We start from the raw sequence: 21,972 nt of genomic DNA, 5'->3' as shown, positions 1-21,972 counted from the left end.
AGGAGGAGGAGAGGGGGGGAGGGAGAGGAGAGGGGGGAGGGAGAGGAGAGGGGGGGGAGGGAGAGGAGAGGGGGGGGAGGGAGAGGAGAGGGGGGGGAGGGGAGAGGAGAGGGGGGAGGGAGAGGAGAGGGGTGGGAGGGAGAGGAGAGGGGGGGAGGAGAGGAGAGGGGGGAGGGAGAGGAGAGGGGAGAGGGAGAGGAGAGGGGGGAGGGAGAGGAGAGGGAAGAGGAGAGGGGAAGAGGGAGAGGAGGGGGGGAGGGAGAGGAGAGGAGGGAGGGAGAGGGACAGGAGGGGGAGGGAGGGAGAGGGAGAGGGAGAGGGAAGAGAGAGAGAGAGAGAGAGTGTAAAGCAGGGAGAGACAGGGGGAGGGAGGGAAAGAGTGAGGGAGAGCTCGCCTTCTTCCTTCGCAGGGGTCCATCGGGCCAGGCCTGAGGCGCTCCTTCCCCCCTCTCTCTCCAGGCTAATCCCGAACTAAATCCAGCAGTCTCTCTCTCTCTTGTCCCCCCAGTCTCTCTCTCTCTTGTCCCCCCAGTCTCTCTCTCTCTTGTCCCCCAGTCTCTCTCTCTCTTCTCCACCCAGTCTCTCTCTCTCAATTTTTTTCAATTCAAATTGCTTTATTGGCCCAAAGCACAGAAATACATGTATGATTGAATTGACCACATAACACCGATCTAGACATAGTGTATAGACAAGTATACCCATGTATACATAGCTATATGCACATATAATATGCATATAATCTTTTCTCAGATTTAATGTGTCACTGGTTGTCCCTCTGCTTGTGGCAAGCTGTAACATAGTTTGCCGCTATAGTTACACATTTTCTCTGTTCCCCCAATAGATATGGGAGTTTTTGGAGGTCATTCAAATTTTGAATTCAGGGCATATTTTTGTGAATTTGGGTAGAAATTCTCCCTCATGTCCTGATAGTTTTCCGCAAGTTGTGAGGAAGTGCATCTCTGTCTCCACCACTCCCTGACTGCAGTGAGAGCATATCCTGTTCTCTCTTGGCAGCCGGGTCTACCTGTGTCTGCCTTTTTCGATGGCCAGGCTATGTTCACTAAGTCTGTACATTGTCAAGGTTTTCCTCACTTTGCTATCCTTTACCATGGTCAGGTATTCAGCCATGGTGTATGTCTGTTTAGGGCCAAATAGCAATCAAGTTTGTTTGGGTTTTTGTCGTTTCTGTCCAATAGGTCAAGTATTTTTCCTTTTGTTTAGTGATAATTGTGTTGGGTTGAATTCTCTGTGCTAGGGTGTCACTGTCCTGGGGCTGGTTATTATTATAGTGTCTCTCTCTCTCTCTTCCCCCCAGTCTCTCTCTCTTTCTCTCATCTTCCCCCAGTCTCTCTCTCTTTCTCTCTTCCCCCCAGTCTCTTCTCTCTCTCTCTCTTCCCCCAGTCTCTCCCTCTTTCTCTCTTCCCCCCCAGTCTCTCTCTCTTTCTCTCTTCCCCCCAGTCTCTCTCTCTTCTCTCTTCCCCCCAGTCTCTCTCTCTCTCTCTCTCTTCCCCCCAGTCTCTCTCTCTCTCTCTCTCTTCCCCCAGTCTCTCTCTCTCTCTCTCTCTTCCCCCAGTCTCTCTCTCTTTCTCTCTTCCCCCCCCCAGTCTCTCTCTCTCTTTCTCTCTCTCCCCCCCCCAGTCTCTCACATTCACAATTCAAATCGCTTTATTGGCATGATAAGTTACATCTTATGTTGCCAAAGCATCAAATACATTTATGGTTGAGCACATAAACGCAGTTCTATTCATACAGTGTATAAACAGGTATATCCCCGAGTGTATAAATATACATTCGCATTGTTTATATATATTCATTTCTTAGTTTACTGGTTGTCCCTCTGTTCATGGCAAGCTGTAACATAGTGTGCCGCCAGTGTTACACAGCTTCTCTCCTCTCCCAGTAGGAATGGGAGTTTTTGGTTGTCATTCAGATTTCTGAATTCAGGGCATATTTGTGAGAATTTTTGGTAGAAATTCTCCCTGATGTCCTGATATTTTCCACAGGCTGTGAGGAAGTGCATCTCTGTCTCCACTACTCCCTGACTGCAGTGAGAGCATATCCTGTCTTCTCTTGGCAGCCTGGTCTGCCTGTGTCTGCCTTTTTCGATCGTTAGGCTATGTTCGCTAAGTCTGTACCTTGTCAAGGTTCTTCTCAGTTTGTTATCCTTTACCATGGTCAGGTAATCAGCTATGTTGTATTGTCTGTTTAGGGCCAAGTAGCAATTGAGTTTGCTTTGGGTTTTTGTTGTTTCTGCCCAATATGTCAGATATTTTTCCTTTTGCTTAGCGACGATTGTGTTGGGTCGAATTCTTTGTGTTACCCTGTCACTGTCCTGGGGCTGGTTATTGTTAGTATTGTTAGTAGTTACTTCACTGAGTCCCAGGACTAGTGGACTGAGGGTATTCTTCTTTATGGTCAGCTCTTGGCATTTCAGGGCGTCGTAGTGATAGCATTGGGGGTTGCTCATTTGTAGGTGATTTCAAAATTTGGTGGCTCTTTTTTGGATAGTGATTATTAATGGATATTGGCCTAGTTCCGCCCTGCATGCATTGTTTACTGTTTTCCTTTGAGTCCGGAGGATACTTTTACAGAATTCTGCATGTAGGATCTCAATTGGGTGTTTGTCCCATTTTGCAAATTCTTGTTGAGTTAGCGGTCCCCATACTTCACTGCCATAGAGTGCAATTGGTTCAATTACTGATTTGAAAATTTTGAGCCAAATGCTAATTGGGATTTCTATTTGGATTGATTTTTTGATGGCATAGAAAGCCCTTCTTGCTTTCTCTTTCAGTTCATTCACAGCCAGTTTGAAGTTTCCCGTAGAACTGATTTTTAAGCCCAAGTATGTGTAGTTAGTGGTTTGTTCAATTTTGGTTGTTCCTACTGTGAAATTTATTTTGGGTCCCTGATGTTTGGATCTTTGCTGGAACACAAGGACTTTGGTTTTTTGGGGATTTATTGTCAGGGCCCAAGTCTGGCAGTACGACTCCAGCAGGTCCAGGTTCTGCTGTAGACCCTCTTTAGTTGGTGACAGCAGAACCAGGTCGTCTGCATAGAGGAGGAATTTAACCTTGGATTCATATAGGGTGAGGCCGGGTGCTGTAGATTGTTCAAGTAGTTTTGCCAATCCATTTATGTAAATATTAAAGAGTGTCGGTGAGATTGGCGAGCCCTGCGTCACCCCCCGCCCCTGTGGGAAGTATTTTGTTTGTTTGTCTCCAATTTTAACTGCACATTTGTTGTTTGTATACATTGATTTAATTACATCATGTGTTTTCCCTCCTACCCCGCTTTCGATAAGTTTCAGGAATAAACCGTCATGCCAGATGGAGTCGAAAGCTTTCTGGAAATCTACAAAGCATGCGTAGATTTTGCTTTTGTTATGGTGAACGTGTTTGTCAATTAGGGTCTGTAGGGTGAAGATATGATCGGATGTTCTATAGTTTGGCAGGAATCCAATTTGGCTTTTACTCAAGACATTGTGCTCCTCAAGGAAGTTTATAAGTCTTTTGTTTATGATGCTACAGAATACCTTCCCCAGGTTACTGTTTACACAGATGCCTCGATAGTTGTTTGGGTCGATTTTGTCCCCACTTTTGTATATGGGCGTTATGAGTCCTTTGTTCCAGATATCAGGGAAATAACCGACACTCAGAACCAAGTTGAAGAGTTTTAGGATAGCCAGTTTCATTTTGTTGTCTGTGTGTTTAATCATCTCGTTTAGTATGCCGTCTGTCCCGCAGGCTTTTCCTGGTCGCAGGTCCTTGAGTTTTTCAAGAAGTTCTTTTTCTGTTATTATGGCGTCTAGCGGGTTTTGGTTATCTTTTATGGCCATTTCTAGCTTTTCCAGTTTTTTGCATATTTGGTGTTGCTCTGGTCTTAGTGTGTTTTTCTGGTATAATTTTTCAAAGTGGTTTACCCATGTGTCCCCATTTTGAATGGCCAAATCGTCGTGTTGTTTTTTGTGTAGTGTTTTCAAGTTTTCCCAGAAACAATTGGAATCAATGGATTCCTCCATGGAGCTGAGTGTATTCTTAATATATTGCTCTTTTTTGGTTCTGAGTGTGTTTCTGTATTGTGTTAGTGTCTGACAATAAGTAAGGCGTAATTCCTCGTTTTCTGGATGTCTGTGTTTTTGGTTTGATATTTTTCTAAGTTTTTTCCTCATGTTATGGCAATCTCGGTCAAACCATTTTTCATAGTTTTTTTGTTTTGGGTTTGTTCTTGCGAGCTTTCAAGTTTGCATTTGTTGCCAAATTATCAAAAATATTGTTTAGTTTAATAACTGCCCGGTTTACGCCTTCTTTATTGTGAGTGTATATGTTTCTCTCTCTTTCTCTCTCTTCCCCCAGTCTCTCTCTTTCTCTCTCTTCCCCCCAGTCTCTCTCTCTTTCTCTCTCTTCCCCCAGTCTCTCTCTCTTTCTCTCTCTTCCCCCAGTCTCTCTCTCTCTCTCTCTTCCCCCCAGTCTCTCTTTTTCTCTCTTCCCCCCAGTCTCTCTCTCTTTCTCTCTTCCCCCCAGTCTCTCTCTCTTTCCCCCAGTCTCTCTCTCTTTCTCTCTTCCCCCAGTCTCTCTCTCTTTCTCTCTTCCCCCAGTCTCTCTCTCTTTCTCTCTTCCCCCCCAGTCTCTCTTTCTCTCTTCCCCCCCAGTCGCTCTCTCTTTCTCTCTTCCCCCCAGTCTCTCTCTCTTTCTCTCTCTTCCCCCAGTCTCTCTCTCTCTCTCTCTCTTCCCCCCAGTCTCTCTTTTTCTCTCTTCCCCCCAGTCTCTCTCTCTTTCTCTCTTCCCCCCAGTCTCTCTCTCTTTCCCCCAGTCTCTCTCTCTTTCTCTCTTCCCCCAGTCTCTCTCTCTTTCTCTCTTCCCCCAGTCTCTCTCTCTTTCTCTCTTCCCCCCAGTCTCTCTTTCTCTCTTCCCCCCAGTCGCTCTCTCTTTCTCTCTTCCCCCCAGTCGCGCTCTCTTTCTCTCTCTCTTCCCCCCAGTCGCTCTCTCCCCCCGCAGTCGCTCTCTTCTCCCCCCCAGTCTCTCTCTCAACAACATGCCCTCAAAAAACCCTCGGCACCGCCGGGCCCTCCAGCTAGTAGATAATAAAACTGAATGTGTATTTAGCCATAAGTCAGGGTGAGTATTTGTTTTTCCTTTGCAAGTTTTCATATTGTGTCAGAGGGTCTGTCAGTAAGCAACATTTGTGTTTCTCCCCCTCCCCCCCAAAAATCTCAAATATATCGTTTTTATAAGGGTATGGTAGTGTAGTGACTATAGTCCGCGACGGGTAACTCACAGTTCATGAATTAAAATCCCACCATGACAAGCTGTGAAATTGAATTCAATAATTTGTGGGCTGGTACCAGAAATCAAAGCTGCCGGATTGTCGTAAAAACCTAACTGGTTCACTAATGTCCTTTGGGGAAGGAAATCTGTGACTACAGCTGGAAGTTTCAATTGACCCCCAGCCTCAACAGCTTTTTGAGAGAAGAGGGTTCCAGAAGAAGTGCTTCCTGACATCACCTAGCTCTAACTTTAAAGTTATGCCCCCTTTTTTCTGGACTCCCTCACCATTTATCCAGCCATTTAATTTACTGGTAATTTGGCTGGACATTTTTCTTCTGTGATAATTGGTTTCTTGGTTTCACATTGGTTTGTAGCTCATGTGTTGCGGGTGAGCTGGGTTGTGAATGGTGGCGCGCACACAGCTGGGGAGAGTGGAGGGTTGCTTCTTGTTAGTACCATGAATACAACAGACATTAAAAATGCAAAAGTCACAACATGTTGGACCTGTACAATTAGAGAATTTCAATGGCACAGGAGCCCCTCAACCCCACAAAAACATACCCTCAAACTCACCTAATTTGGGTATCAGAGATTTGCCAGTACGACTTCTAGTCCCCTCCACAAAAAATTCAACAGGAGCATCACCATTCTGAAAAATGAGCTTTCAATTAATATACGGGCTTTCGCTGGTACAAAAAACCCAGATCACTTAGCAGCAAACAAATCAGTTCTCCGGAGAAAGAGACTCCAGAACTTTCCTCTCGATTTTGCCACCCCGCCACCCCCGTTGCCCCTTTTCCCTTTCTCCCTCCTGCTCAGTGTTCTCTCTCTATCCACTGCCTGTAAAGCACCCAGAGACATCTGTACTTAATGTAAGCTGTGGTTGGAATCATTTCCTCGATTATTACTGTCGTGTGCGTAAGAACATTTCCAATGTATCATAATTAAATTAACTTCCAGTCACATCAGTCATTGATGCATAGCAATAGCACGTTAAACAGTGCAATACTCTGGTTATTCTGTGGTTTAGGGTGTTCTTTCTATACTTCAAATAAATTTAAGAGATTTAGTAGAGATTTTTTAAATTACAAAGGCTTTTGATGTGGTGAATAAGTAGGATTATTTCCTCTGGTTGGGCACTCAATTTAAAATTGTCAGAGGTTAAAAAAAGTATTTGCATAGAGGGTTGTTGGAGCATGACATGCTTTGCCACAGGGGGTAGCTGAGGCAGAGGCCGTTGCATCTTTTAAGGGAAAAGTGAATAAAATTTGAAGCAGAGGCAAGATACAAGGCTATGTGTCCAAGTGACCAAGTGTCTGTGGGAGGACACTTGGGAACGAGTGATCATTGTATCATAAGATTTAGATTAGCAATGGAGAGGAGCAAGGAACAATCTAGACTGTTCTAAACTGGAATAGGGCTAACTTCAATGAGATGCGAAAGGGTCTAGCCAGGGTAAAATGGAACCAAAGACTGACAGGAAAAACTGTAACAGAACAATGGGTGATCTTTAAGGAGGAGATGTTCCAAGTACAGACTAGGTACATTCCAACAAGAGGGAAGAGTAAGAGAACCAAAGCAAGGGCTCCTTGGATGATGAGGGAGATAGAGAAGATGATGAAACAAAAAAAGGGTGTATGATGCACGTCAGGTGAATTCTTCAAGGGAGAACCAGACCAAATACAATACGATGAGAGCGGAAATGAAGATGAAAATCAGATTGGCAAAGAGAGAATATGAGAGTAGAATGGCGGTGATGCACTATCAACAACACCAAAGACTACGAGTTGAACTTATACGAAGTAGGCTTTTATTGACTAAGAACTGGAGCATGCCTCTGCTAGTGGATCCATCCTAAGAGCTCCTGGGGGAAGGGTGGTGAGTCACCTTTATACCCGGGCTTAGGGGTGGAGCCAGGGGCGGAGACATGCCCGGACCTGTACAGAGTTAACAGTGGTTTACCACACAGACATGTACAGAGTTAGCAGTGGTTTACCACATTCACCCCTCATTTAAAAGAGAGTCCGGCGGGGTGAAGTGTTTCAAAAGTTCGTATACGAAAGTCTCTCCGGGGGTCTTGTCTGCCATAATGATCTTCGTGGTGCCGGTTGCGGCGGTTCTTTGCCCGCGGCCGCTTCTCGCGTGGGACGGAGCACTGGCGTGTCGTCCTCTCGGGGTAGGGATGGCACCGGCATGTCGTCAGTTCATGGTAGACACCCCGGTGGTGCGTCGTGGGTAGTGGTGGTGGGTGGAGGTAGTGGATGGTGATCGATGGTGTTTCGGGTGGTACCTGAGGGTGCGAGGTCTCGAATTGAGACTGTGTCCTCCCGCCCGTCAGGATATGCCACGTAGGCGTACTGTGGGTTGGCGTGGAGGTGGTGAACCTTTTCGACCAGGGGGTCCGTCTTATGGCTCCTCACGTGTTTCCTGAGCAGGACGGGTCCCGGAGACGTCAGCCATGGCAGTAGTGATGTCCCCGAGGTGGATTTCCTGGGGAAGACGAACATCTTCTCGTGAGGGGTGGCGTTTGTGGCAGTACAGAGCAGTGATCGTATGGAGTGGAGTGCATCGGGGAGGACATCTTGCCAGCGGGAGATTGGGAGGCCCTTGGATTTTAGGGCGAGCATGGCGGTCTTCCACACCGTTGCGTTCTCCCTCTCTACCTGTCCGTTACCCCGGGGGTTGTAGCTGGTAGTCCTGCTCGTGGCTATGCCCTTCTCGAGCAGGTACTGGCGCAGCTCGTCGCTCATGAACGACGAGCCCCTGTCGCTGTGGATGTAATTGGGGAAGCCAAATATGGCGAACAGGTCGTTGAGGCACCTGATGACTGTGGCGCTGGTCATGTCCGGGCAGGGGATGGCGAAGGGGAAACGGGAGTACTCGTCAATAATATTGAGGAAGTACGTGTTGCGGTCAGAGGAGGGAAGGGGCCCCTTGAAATCGACGCCGAGACGTTCGAAGGGGCGGGTGGCTTTAATCAGGTGTGCCCTGTCTGGCCTATAAAAATGCGGTTTGCATTCGGCGCAGACCTGGCAGTTCCTGGTCATGGTCCTGACCTCCTCGATGGAGTAAGGCAGGTTGCGAGCTTTAATAAAATGGAAGAACCTGGTGACCCCCGGGTGGCAGAGATCATTGTGGAGGGTCCGTAGCCTATCGACTTGTGCGTTGACACATGTCCCACGGGATAGGGCGTCTGGGGGCTCATTGAGTTTCCCGGGCCGGTACAAGATATCGTAGTTGTAGGTGGATAACTCGATCCTCCACCGCAATATCTTATCATTTTTGATTTTCCCCCTTTGTCTGTTGTTAAACATAAATGCTACTGACCGTTGGTCAGTGAGCAGGGTGAAACGTTTACCGGCCAGGTAATGCCTCCAGTGTCGTACTGCCTCCACTATCGCCTGGACCTCCTTCTCGACTGAGGAGTGTCGAATTTCGGGGCCCTGGAGGGTCCGTGAAAAGGCGGCCACGGGTCTCCCCGCCTGGTTAAGGGTTGCGGCTAGGGCGAAGTCGGATGCATCGCTCTCCACTTGGAAAGGGATGGACTCATCCACTGCGTGCATTGTGGCCTTCGCAATGTCCTCTTTTATGAGGGTGAAGGCCGCACGGGCCTCTGCTGTCAGGGGGATGACTTGATGAGGGGCCGGGCTTTGTCCGCATAGTTGGGCACCCACTGGGCGTAGTAAGAGAAGAACCCTAGGCATCTCTTCAGGGCTTTTAGGCAGTGGGGGAGGGGTAGTTCCAGGAGGGGGCGCATTCGGTCGGGCTCGGGGCCGATGACTCAGTTTTCCACCACGCAGCCAAGAATAGCGAGGCGCGTGGTGCGGAACATACGTTTTTCTCTGTTGTATGTCAGATTCAGCCGTTGGGCCGTACGGAGGAATTTTTCTAGGTTGGCGTCGTGGTCATGCCGGTCATGGCCGCAGATGGTGACGTTGTCTAGATAGGGGAAGGTGGCCTGCAGCGCGTTCTGGTCAACCATCCGGTCCATCTCCCTTTGGAAGACCGAGACCCCGTTGGTGACGCCGAAGGGGACTCGGAGGAAGTGGTAGAGGCGACCGTCAGCCTCGAAGGCCGTGTACTGGCGGTCCTCAGGCCTGATGGGGAGCTGGTGGTATGCCGACTTCAGATCAATCGTCGAGAATACCCGGTATTGTGCTATCTGGTTGACCATGTCAGATATGCGGGGAAGTGGGTATGCATCTAATTGCGTGTATCGATTGATCGTCTGGCTGTAATCAATAACCAGGCGCTGTTTTTCGCCGGTCTTCACTACCACCACTTGGGCTCGCCATGGGCTGGTGCTGCCCTCGATAATCCCTTCCCTCAGGAGTCTTTCTACTTCTGATTTAATAAAGCTCCTATCCCCGGCACTGTACCGCCTGCTTTTAGTAGCAATTGGCTTGCAGTCTTTGGCGAGGTTAGCGAACGGGGGGGGTTTGACCTTCAGGGTGGACAGGCTGCATACTTTGCGCAGCGCCGTGTTTAAATTCTGCCGGCTGCAGACTGTAAGTGGGGGCAGGGGCCCGCCATATGCCATCGTGACGCTCTCCAGATGGCACTGGAAGTCTAATCCTAGCAGTACAGGAGCGCAGAGCTGTGGCAGGACGAGGAATTTTAAATCTCTGTACTCCACGCCGTTCACTGTCAGAGTCGCTACACAGTAGCCGCCGACGTCCGCCGTATGGGACTTTGAGGCCATAAAGACCTGGTGGCGTGTGGGCATAACCGATAGGGAGTAGCGTCGCACCGTGTCGGGATGGATGAAGCTCTCCGTGCTTCCGCAGTCGAAAAGGCAATTTGTGGCATGGCCATTTACCTTTACGTTCATCATGGACCTGGCTAGTTGATGGGGCCTAGATTGGTCCAGGGTGATGGAGGCCATCGTCGAAGTCGGTGGGTCGCTGTAGTATTCGCCCGTGCCGGGGGCCTGGTCCCGAAATGGTGTCCAAGATGGTGGCTCCCCCGCGGCTGGTGGTGCCCAAAATGGTGGCCCGCACGGCTCACACGTGGTTGGTGGGGTCCAAAATGGCGGCCTGCATGGTTCACACGCGGCGCTGCTGGAATTGGGGGTCGATTTCGCCCTGCACACTCTCGCGTAGTGGCCTTTCTTGCCGCATTTGGAGCAGGTCGCGTCCTTTGCTGGGCATTGCTGTCTGGGGTGCTTGGTCTGGCCGCAGAAGTAGCATTTCTGGCCTCTGGTCATTGCAGCTGTAGTTGGGCTGCTGGCGGCTTGTGGCCTTACCGGGTCCCAAGATGGCTGCTCCCGTGACATCCATGTGGCCATCCGGTCAGGGGGGTAGGCGTCCATGTTCTGGAGGGCCACGTCTAACGAGTTAGCGAGGGCCACCGTCTTCTGCAGGTCGAGCCCCCTCTGTTCCAGCAGCCTCTGCCGAGTATAGTTGGACCTGATGCCGGCTACGTAGGCGTCTCGGATCGGGTCTTCCGTGCATTCCTTGGCCGTCACCGCTTTGCAATTACAGGCCCGGCCGAGGACTCTCAGTGCCAGTAAATATTCGGCGCCCGATTCCCCGGGGCGCTGTTTTCGGGTAGCCAGGTGGTGTCTGGCGTAGACCTCGTTAACAGGCCTCACGTATTGTTCCTTTAGCGTCGCGATGGCGGCCGCTTAGGTTGTGGCGTCTCGGATGATCGAGTAGACTCGGTGGCTCACCCGTGAGTTCAAGACAAGCTGTTTCGCGTCATCTGTAGTGACGGTAGTGCTGGAGGCCTCCAGGAAGGCTTCGAAACAGCTCAGCCAGTGTTCAAAGTTATTGGCTGCATCTGCTGCTTGAGGATCCAGGTCTAAACGTTCCGGCTTCAAGATTTGCTCCATGTCGAAAATTTAGTCAATAAAATTGATGCACTATCAACAACACCAAAGACTACGAGTTGAACTTATACAAAGTAGGCTTTTATTGACTAAGAACTGGAGCATGCCTCTGCTAGTGGATCCATCCTAAGAGCTCCCGGGGGGAAGGGTGGTGAGTCACCTTTATACCCGGGCTTAGGGGTGGAGCCAGGGGCGGAGACATGCCCGGACCTGTACAGAGTTAACAGTGGTTTACCACACAGACATGTACAGAGTTAGCAGTGGTTTACCACAGGCGGTTAACATAAAAGGGAACCCAAAAATCTTCTACCAGCATGTAAACAGTAAGCGGGTAGTAAGAGGCGGGATGGGGCCTATTAGAGACAAAGGTGGTGATATATGCTTAGATGCACAGGGCAAGGCTAGAATACTCAATGAGTACTTTGTATCGGCATTTGACAAAGTACCACATAGAAGGCTGGTTAACAAAATTGAGGCTCATGGTGGGTCAGTGACAGCTTGGATAAGGAATTGGCTTAAGGACAGAAAACAGCGAGTTGTGGTAAATGGCTGTTTTTCAGCCTGGAGGAGGGTAGACCGTAGTGTTCCCCAAGGGTCAGTGCTGGGGCCACTGCTTTTTTTTGAGATATATGACCTGGATATTGGAATAGAGAGTAGAATTTCTAAATATGCCGATGACACCAAACTTAGGGGTGTGGCAAACAGTGATGATGACATCAATCAACTGCAACAGGACATAGAAAGGCTAGCAGAATGGGCAGACAAGTGGAAGATGGAATTTAATAGAGAAGTGTGAGGTGTTGCATTTTGGCAGAAGGAACAGGGAGAGGCAATATACACTTAATGGCACAGTTTTAAAGAGTGTGCAGGGACAGAGGGACCTGGGAGTTAATGTGCATAGGTCCCTGAAGGTGGCAGGACATATTGAGAAAGTGGTTAACAAAGCATATGGGATCTTGGGCTTCATAAATAGAGGTATTGAGTACAAAAGTAGAGAAGTTATGCTGAATCTTTATGAAGGGCTGGTTAGGCCACAACTGGAGTATTGCGTCTAGTTCTGGTCACCACACTTTAGGAAGGATGTGAAGACCCTCAAGAGGGTGCAGAGGAGATTTACCAGAATGGTTCCGGGGATGGGGGATCTTAGCTACAAGGACAGGTTGGAGAAGCTGGATTTGTTTTCATTAGAGCAAAGGAGGTTGAGGGGTGATTTGATAGAGGTGTACAAGATTATGACGGGTTTGGATAGGGGAAAGGCTGTTCCCACTAGTTGATGGCACAAGGACTAGGGGACACAGATTTAAGGTTTTGGGCAAGAGATACAGGGGGGATGTGAGGAAAAACTTTTTTTTTACACAGCGAGTGGTGAGGACCAGGAACTCGCTGCCGACGGAAGTGGTGGAAGCGGAGACACTCAATGTTTTCAAGGGGAGACTGGATAGGAACTTGAGGGAAATAAACTTGCAGGGCTACGGGGATAGAGCGGGGGAATGGGACTCACTGGATTGCTCTGCAGAGAGCCGGCACGGACTTGATGGCCCGAATGGCCTCCTTCTGTGCCGTTATGACTCTTATGTGGAGAGAGCAGCCAGTGGGATTAGTTTTAGATTGTTCCAGCAAAGATCCAGAACAGAGACAATGGGCTGAATGGCCTCCTTCTGTGCTGTAATCGGTGCTTTTCTGTAGTTAACGCAGGAGGATAAGATCACTGAACAGCCTTCAACAGCAATAGTGTTACTGTTCCATGGAAACTTCAAGACAGTTCCGATCTCCATTGAAACAGCAAGGTGGTAATATGTCAACATGCCCAACAGAATACCAATTCATCTCTTTAGTGTACCACTAATAAACAGAACACTGACCCGCAGAATTGTTTTCACATATTCAGAGAAAACTGCCCAGTATAGTCTGTCTCCTCCAAATGAACGTCGAATGAAAAAAGCACCCGACATTCGCAGCATCTCTCCGACTATTTTCATTCCCATAAAATCTGTGGAAGAAGCAAAATTATCACTCATGTAAAAGTTATCAGAAAGAAACACAGATTTTGTTATTAAGTTGAGGCCGATTCCACTGTTTATATAGTAATTGAGCTAATTACACACAGTTTCTAGACACAAAAGGCATCAAGGGGTATGGGGAGAGCGCAGGAATATGGTATTGAGATAGAGGATCAGCCATGATCATATTGAATGGCCTACTCCTGCTCTTATTTTTCTGTTTCTATGTATTAAAACTGATACTTGCCCATTCCAGCAGCAACAACTGGCAAGGAAAGGTCATAGGTGTACATAATGTATGACAACATGAGGAAGTCAATGTAGCTGCGATGGCTTGGCAGCAGAACAACTGGGTATTCTTGAATAGCTTGATGTAGCTGAAACGAAAGAAAACACACATTCACAGATCTATATTCAACACAAATGAGTTACATTTTAAAGAAAAAATATTTGTCCTTGAAAAAGTAAGCGTGGCAAGTTGTGTGTCATTCAATGCAACATAAAAAGCTCGCCAAACTTTGTAAGGAAGCGTTGTTTTATCTTTGCTACTCTATAGGATTTACTATTAAAGTTGTACATGGGGATCTCCTGCATCAGAGAATATGGCATGGGAGGACAGGTCCTCAGGCCAGAGGCTATTAGCTACAGAGCAATAGTGGGGAAGCTGGCCATTACTTTCAGGATCGGATGGGCAGGGTTCACCTGGCCAGGAAGCCACAGAGACAACACGCAACATTTAGAGGGGCGGGGTGGGGAATAGGAGATGATTTTTCATAGTGTGGATTTTTCATTTATATAGTGCCTTTAAGGTAGTAAAAATATCCAACGATTTAAAAAAAAAAGATGCCAAGCCAAGCAAAGGCAGATTAAAAAGGAGTGACCAAAAGGTGTGTTTTAGGAGGAGCTGGAAATGGAGAGAAATGGATTTAGGGAGGGAATTCCAGAGGGTGGGGCCTAGGCAGCTGAAGGCACGGCCACCAATGGTGCAGCAAAAAGGCACTTGAGTAAGACACTGCAGGGCTGTTGTCACCCATAAATCTATACCCAGCACAAGTGACCACCTTAAGGAGAGAAGGGGAAGGGAGTGTAAGGTTCGAAAATTTCTGCTCAACCCCAGAACAGAAGGAAAGCCATTTTTAAAATGACTTTGGGAACATCACAGAAAAAATCTGTAAAAGGGATAAAAGGTGTGGTTGGGCCTAACAGAAGATTTCAAAGAGCTAAATTACACAGTTTTCCTAAGAGTAAGAAAGAGGAGATTTTGGACTGTTTTAAGGAGTTATTGGGCCAAAGGGATTTAAAATAAAAATCCCAGGAAGATTTGGCTGGTTTAAAAAGACATGTTCAGGCTTGCAAAAGGCTGGGACAAAAGGGGAGGCGGGGTGGGCCCCCGAGTTTGGATATTGAACTGGCTAGGAATGTCCAGGGCCGCCCCAGTTTTACATAAGGACAATGAAGCCTGTTTTCCCACCGAGAATTCGCAGAGCCAGGTATCGCAGAAACAGGACATGTCCCCAGGAAAACAAAAGGAAGGAACATTAGCCCTACAGGTTACAGCAAACAAACCACAGTCCAAAACCAATTAAAGAGTTTGACAAACGTTTTGCATTTTTAAACTGGTTTCAAGGCAATTCCAAAACCAGTTAAAGGCCGATTAAGTTTACATGAGCCATCCCCTAAACTCGTTAAGTTTGGATGGGCCATCCCCGAAGCTTGTTAAAGTTTTAAAACACATTAAAAATAACGAGCCCGCCAAATTTAACAAAGAAACCCGAGATTTGGCGGTCAGATAAGCCAGGCCCCAAATTAGTATAATTTAGGCCTGCCTTTTCAGTTCAACAGACAAGACAGGTAGTACAGTTCAAGAGACAACAGCGAGACAGTTCAAACGGACAGCCAGTCCGAGTTCAAGTTCAGCCAACCAGCTCAAGAGAGAGATCATCATCGGAGACTCGAAGGAAGAAAGAAGAAACCGAGATTGCGGCAACCAAAGGCCTACCGAAACCAACAACCGCCAATATTACCACCAACCAGGTAATATTGGGCCACCGCGACCAACAAGAAACCAACCGCTGAAAACTCACGAACCAAAGACTTGTTTCCACTCTACAGGCTAGTCTGACTTACCCCCGGGTAAGATTTGGACATAAAAGATCCTATAACTAGCCCTAACCAAAGAAAATTGGGTACTTACCCGACAAATCCAACAGCGCAACTAACCGCATCTGTGGACAAACCCAAACTGAAGACCCAACGCAGGTGCAGTCTTCTACCACGTCCGAGGTACGGCAGGCCCCAACCGCCACAACTAAAGAGAACCCCAAAATCGCGAACCTCTACATCCGTCAAGAAAGTAGTTTTGGTGAGCATTTCCTGGTCCTCTGGATTCCAGCGTAGCTAGTGTAGTGGGGTTGGGAGGGTAAGGGTTTTTGTGTATTGTAATTCTCCCTTGCTTATTTCAGAGTGTTCCCCACCCTTTTAAAGTATAAGTTTTATTGTATTGTATATTTTCCTGTCTCAAAATAAAGATCTGAATTCTTTTGACTAACCCAGGTGTCTGTTGCAAGTTTATTACGACCCCCAAATAAGTCCAAAGTCTAGAACAAAAGGGAGTGGGAGCGATTCGAACCGCTCAAAAGGAGTCAGAGGGGAAGCTGACAAACAACCCACCGCCACCCCTTACAGGGTGTTCAGGCAATTTTAAAAGAAAAGCTTATTACCAATGTGCAGCGCATTTGTGCAGAGTACTAAATTTCATTGGAATCATTTTACAGTAAAAGTGTTAACAAAAAATTAGTGCAAGCAAATATCACAAAAGATGAAACTAACCTTGTGAATTCCCTCTTCGTTCACACGCACTTTCTGGAATAGGGCTTTAAAGATTTTGCTCAGGGTAAATGCAAAGAATCGGACTATACTTAATCGAAGACCATGGCCCATCTTCTCTAAAATGTCAGCTGCTTCATCACTAATGATATCTGGAGATTCGCCAGTCTCTTTCGATAACTAATAAAATACATTAAATTACAATTACACAGAGCTTAACCCAAGTAATTTTCCACAGCCCCTGCCCCAAATAGCTCCTTAAACGGGCAAGGAACCATTTTGCATAGTTAGTTCAAAGGATTGAGCTTTAAAGTCACAAAGAATCTGGTGTTGTATCTGATAAAGCAATGCTGCTGATGTTTTCAAGTGCATAGATGCCTCTCTAGTTGATTTGAGGACCAGTGATATGCACAATAATTGTTCCAGAAAGATTGATATACCAACTCTCCTACGTTCAGTGGAAGATCTACTGCCCTACAGTCACAGTTTTACACACGCACAGACTGTGCCTGATTCTTAGCTTCTCTCTCCAATGAGAGAAAGCAAAAGAATGGCGTGGAGGTGGGAAAATCCCAGCTTCCATTGCAGTACTGACAGCCCTCTATGGGTGTATTTACACTATGACTGCAGCGTTGATGCAAAGAGGCTTTGCTTTACACTGATGCCACGGTTTTAATGTAAATACAACCTAAATCCAGAGTTAGGGCTAAAATCCGACACTGAAGGAAGTGGAGTGAGATTCCCTGGAGGAAAGTGTAGTGTATGTGCAAAATATAAACTACTTCACACTAATTCTTAATTTATGTAAAAATGCACACTAGAAAGGAGAAAAGTGTAAAAGGAGGGGAATAAAAGCACGGAGACGACAAATCTGTTCAGGTCATGTTTATATTGCACCAAAGGATGCAGCATTGGAGATTGTAAAATTGGTGAAAATGGGAGGCAAATCTTGCCTGTCTGCTTACATCATTATGGAGTTTGGGAGGTGGTGAGGCAGAGCTCGACCCGGGCAGGTGCTCCACACATGTGCTCACACTCGGACAGGGCTACATTCAAACACACATGTGCACACTGAGGCACAGCTCCACACACGTGCACACCCTCAGGCAGATCCCTCCACATAGGCATGCATTGACTCCCCATTGCCAGTGTGATTTTTAATGAATTCTAAGAAGAAAGAAATCATTTCGAATAGGTGAATGGCTGGAAGGGCTTTTTTTTGGTTCTGTCGTTTAAAAAAAATTCTTGCTGGGGATTTGGGCGTCGCTGGCAAGGCCAGCATTATTGCACAACCCCAACTTCTTGAGAAGGTGGTGAGCACCCTTCTTTAACCATTGTAGTCCATATAGTGAAGGTATTCCCACAATGCTGGTAGGTAGGGAGCAACGTTAAGCTGTAGGGCCGCGCGGCAGTCTGGAGGTCCCGCACAGGCTGCTCACCAGCTTTTAAATGGAATCGCGCTTGCGTGGAAATTTGAATGGGCCGGACAGCCAATTAAATGGGCCGCGCACCCCCCCCCCCCAAATGTTAGGGGGAACATTGGTAGGGAGTTCCAGGATTTTGATCGAGCGCCAATGAAGGAATGGCCAATATATGTCAAAGTCAGGATGGTGTGCGACTTGGAGGTGATGGTATTCCCATTCTAACTGAAGAATATCAGGACTGAGTAGAGTAGAGCATGCAAACTTGGATTAAAGCAGAGAAAGGCCATTCTGCCAACCAGGTGATGGATGCAACTTGCTGCTTTTAACAAGGTTGATGACGTGAAGTAGGCAGCTGACTCGTCACAAATGTGTCACATCCAGGATTTGCCAAGCGTTGACAGATCTGCACATCACTGATAATGAATCTCAAACTGCAGAGTGCTGTCATTTAACTATACAGCCCGTAACATTTGTGGAATTTAAAATTCTTATATAAGTTTACAATTTATGTTTCCATAATAGATCTCAGCCAAACTGTTGCCAGGCCTCTTTTCACCTTCTTACTAGGAGATGGTACTTCTAATTGGCTAGCTCTTTCAGAGAGCCGGCACAGGCATGATGGGCCGAATGGCCTCCCTTCTGTGCTGTAAGACTTTATAATGTATGAATGCTTGAGGTGACTTTTGGTTTTCTCTGCTCCTCCCTGTGGAAGCATGATTGCTTCTCACCACCCCCCAGAGGAGCCCAGAACATAAGCTGGGAACTATAGGCATAAATCCATCTCCTATCAATCAAAAGAGCAGGATGTTGGAAGACCAACCCAATATGCTGCTGCAACTTCATTTAAATTCCACATTTTGAACCCATCCAAATTCTAACATGCACCCATACCTGTTTGATGACATATTGCACTTGATCAGATTTCAATACGACACTCCTGAGAGCACTAGGTGTACGGGGCACAAGATCCTTGTAAACCACTGGAGTATAGCATCGCATGGCATATCTCAGGTCACTGCTGTGCCTGCGCTCTTCCATCAAGTCTTCAAATCCATCTCTTTTATTCAGTGTTGTATCCTTCTGCTATGATGCAAAAATTCAATTTTAAATTAAAGCGTAAAATACACTTGTAGATCCAGTCGCTGGTTCAAGTTCTAACTAAGAGATTGCACATTCGCAAAACAAATATTCTGTAATGGCTGCACTGTGCAGTCCTAAATAGTGAAGGATAAAAATTCAGAAGAGCGCTCTATAGTGCAGAAGGTCCACTGAGAAACTATTAGTTCATTCTGGACTGGTGCTCTAAATGAGATTAATTTCTTAAATAAACTGAAATCCCACAAGAGTCTGACTCAAATATTTACCATGATGTTTATCACATGATGCAGGATGCTGCGAGTCCTCATACCCTTCCTGTAAATTACCCGTATACACTTCAAAAAAGTGCACACCATGAAATTGTTGATATCTTGCCAACAGTAAATAAATACCATGTAGTAGTGTGTCTCAAACACCCTCACACCGACATTCTTTGTAAGATTACAGATATTACACCCGAACCCTGTATCGTTCAGTATCAGTCAGGCATGTAATATTTTTACCTCTCACCTGTTAATGAAATATTGCTTCAGTGAATTTGCCAGTGTTATAGCAATGGGCTACAGTGGAACTGTGATAAACATTAAAGAAATACACTCCCCAGATTACATCGAAGCAATGACAAAGGAGAACTACCAGTCTGTATAATAATCTGAAAGTCAAAGAATCTTACAGCACAAGAGGCGCCATTCAGCCAATCACGCCTGTGCCAACTCTCTGAAAGAGCTATCCATTTAGTCCAATTGCCCTCCCCTTGCTGCAAACACTTTATTTTTCAAACATTTATTCACTTAACTTTTAACAGTCATTATTATAGATTCTGCTGCAACCAGTTTCTGATGGAGCATTCCTTATCCTAACAAATCTCTGCGCAGGGAAAAAAAATGATCCTAACCTCTCTCTTTGTTCTTTTGGTGACCGTAGATTTATGCCCTCCAATTATTGGCTTATTGACTAGAGTTCATGAAGATCACAATTTTGTTTTGCGCAATGTCATTTGTTTTATGGCAAAGGAGAAATGATGATGCTGTCACATGAAAAATGAATTGAGTCCACAGAATTCCATGAGCTCAGAATATGTAGGCTGTAATCATTCTTAGCTCCCATTTTACCCCTGCCTGTGATAATTAATCTTCTGCACAAACAACGGAGCTAGTGAACTTACATACTCTCAGTGATGTGCAATGCGACTTCTGTGTGGCAATTGTGTACAAAGCAAGGTCTCCTACCATTTACATAAGCATTGCCCTGTGATCTTGGAAATGTCATAAACTGCTGCAGAATTCCACCCTTATTGCCCACAGAATGCCAGGCTTCTCGAGCACAAGGACTCTATAACTGAAATAAAAACAGAAAATGCTGGAGACACTCAGCAGGTCAGGCAGCATCTGTGAAGAGAGAAACAGAGTTAACGTTTCAGGTCGATGACCTTTCGTCAGAACTGGAAAAAAGCAGGAAATGGAACAGATTTTAAAGCAAGTGTAGGGGCTGGGAAAGGGGGGAGGGGATGAAAGAACAAAAGGGAAGGCCTGTGATAGGATAAAAGGCAGGAGAATTAAAGGGACTGATAGGCCTTCAATAACCATAAAACTAGAAGTTATAGACTTAAACAAGTTGGCTTTTAATCACTAAGATCAGAGCTAACATCTCAACACGCCGACTGGTTCACAGGAATGAGTCATACAGATCCTGGGATCTTTATGTAAGAGAAGTCAGGGGCGGAGCCAAGAGCCAAGACCTGGAACCTCCCAGGTTAGTCGGGAAAGAGGAAGTGAAACTATACACAGTGGGGGAGGGTAATATACATGAGTGCAAAACGAATACAGGATCAAGACAAACAGATTTCATTACATTCACCCCATCTATAGATTTAGTCCATCGGGGTGATGTTTCTTAAAAGTTGGTATAAGTGAGTCTGTCAGGAGGTTTTGCAGTTCTCAGTGATCGGCGCAAAGCCGGTTGGGGTGCCTCTAGGGGAGTGGATTCTGGTTCCTCCGCTGTCTGGGCCTCCGCAGTGTCTTCCAGGTTATCTGCAGTGTCCTCCAGGTTAAAGTTGGGTATTGATACCTCTGGGCGTCCTGTCTCTTTGTAGTGTAGGTCTTCATCGGGTAGTCTCCCATCGTTCTCTCCGCTCCCCGAGGGAGCGAGGTCTTTTATGGAAACAGTGTCCTCTCGCCCGTCAGAGTATATTCGATATAGGCGTACTGAGGGTTTGCACGGAGGAGCTGTACCTTTTCCACAAGGGGGTCCGTTTTATGGCCTCTCACGTGCTTCCGCAATAGTACTGTCCCCGGAGACGTCAGCCACGCGGGTAGAGATATGCCCAAGGTGGATTTCCGGGGGAAAACGAACATCTTTTCATGAGGGGTAGCGTTAGTGGCAGTACATAACAGAGACCTTATGGAGTGGAGCACGTCTGGGAGGACTTCCTGCCAGCGGGAGGTCGGAAGGCCTTTTGACTTTAAGGCTAACGTGACAGCCTTCCAAACAGTAGCATTCTCCCTTTCCACTTGCCCATTACCCCGGGGGTTGTAGCTAGTGGTTCTGCTAGTGGCTATCCCCTTTGAGAGCAAGAACTGGCGCAGTTCGTCACTCATGAATGACGTCCCCCTATCGCTGTGTATGTAGTTCGGCATGCCAAACATGCAGAATAGATTACAGAGATACTTGATGACCGTGGCACTGGTCATGTCTGGGCAGGGAATGGCGAAGGGGAAGCGGGAATATTCATCGATGATATTGAGGAAGTATACGTTACGGTCGGCAGAGGGAAGGGGTCCCTTGAAGTCCAGACTTAGGCGCTCGAATGGCCGTGTGGCTTTGAGAAGGTGTGCACGGTCAGGCCTGTAGAAACGAGGCTTGCATTCCGCACAGATGCGGCAGGCTCTGGTCATTGCCTTGACCTCCTCGATGGAGTGGGGCAGATTGCGGGACTTTATAAAATGGTATAGTCGGGTGACCCCTGGGTGACAGAGGTCGTTGTGGAGACCCTGTAATTTGTCCGTATGAATGCTGGCACACATTCCCCGCGATAGGGCGTCTGGGGGTTGATGCGCTATCAATTACTCATAAAAGACTGAGAGTTAGAAGAGTAACTAAAGGCTTTTATTAACAAAAGAATGGAGGTCTGCCTCGAGTGGTCGACCGGTCCAGAAATACAAAGGGCTGGGGAGCAGCCACCTTTATACTAGGACTTGTGGGAGGAGTCAGCCGAGGCATGTCCAGGCATGTACACAATGGAATGCAAACAGTATACAAACAGTGGTTTACCACATTCACCCCTTGTTTAAAATTGAGTCCGGCGGGGTGAAGTGTATTAAAAGTTAGTGTATTGGAGTCTCTCCGGAGGTCTTGTCTGCCGCTGTGATCGGCGTGGCGACGGCGGGGCTAGTGAAGCTTCCGGCATCAAGTCCCGCGTAGGCTGTGGCGCTGGCGTGTCGTCCTCGTAGATGTTGAGCGGGTCGCGGGACCCAGGCCTGCCGTCTGCTGGGGCTGGATATCGGATCGTGGGGGGGGGGGGGGGGGTGGTG

At 47.1% G+C, this 21,972-nt stretch overlaps 2 protein-coding genes across 6 annotated transcripts in view; one reads left to right on the top strand and one right to left on the bottom strand.

Moving 5' to 3' along the window:
• Window positions 1–21,972, top strand: part of psen2 (presenilin 2) — a 191,022-nt gene that overhangs the window by 120,519 nt on the left and 48,531 nt on the right. The gene's annotated exons all lie outside the window — the stretch shown is intronic.
• gnpat (glyceronephosphate O-acyltransferase) overlaps window positions 1–21,972 on the bottom strand; it is a 72,025-nt gene that overhangs the window by 37,216 nt on the left and 12,837 nt on the right. Inside the window, exons 2-6 of one of the 2 annotated variants that reach the window (XM_085996744.1) lie at window positions 18,236–18,427; window positions 15,924–16,100; window positions 13,342–13,471; window positions 12,957–13,084; window positions 5,838–5,913 (exon numbers count right to left, since the gene is read on the bottom strand). In XM_085996744.1, the coding sequence (XP_085852870.1) occupies window positions 5,838–5,913; window positions 12,957–13,084; window positions 13,342–13,471; window positions 15,924–16,100; window positions 18,236–18,382 (658 nt within the window). In that variant the 5' untranslated portion in view covers window positions 18,383–18,427. The remainder of the gene's footprint in view (window positions 1–5,837; window positions 5,914–12,956; window positions 13,085–13,341; window positions 13,472–15,923; window positions 16,101–18,235; window positions 18,428–21,972) is intronic. The other variant, XM_085996745.1, reaches the window with a different exon arrangement.

The sequence above is a fragment of the Somniosus microcephalus genome, chromosome 9 (assembly GCF_052327205.1).
Source record: "Somniosus microcephalus isolate GS21.2 chromosome 9, FLI_Smic_1.0, whole genome shotgun sequence".
Lineage (NCBI taxonomy): Eukaryota > Metazoa > Chordata > Chondrichthyes > Squaliformes > Somniosidae > Somniosus > Somniosus microcephalus.
This window is presented reverse-complemented; position numbering and strand designations above follow the sequence as displayed.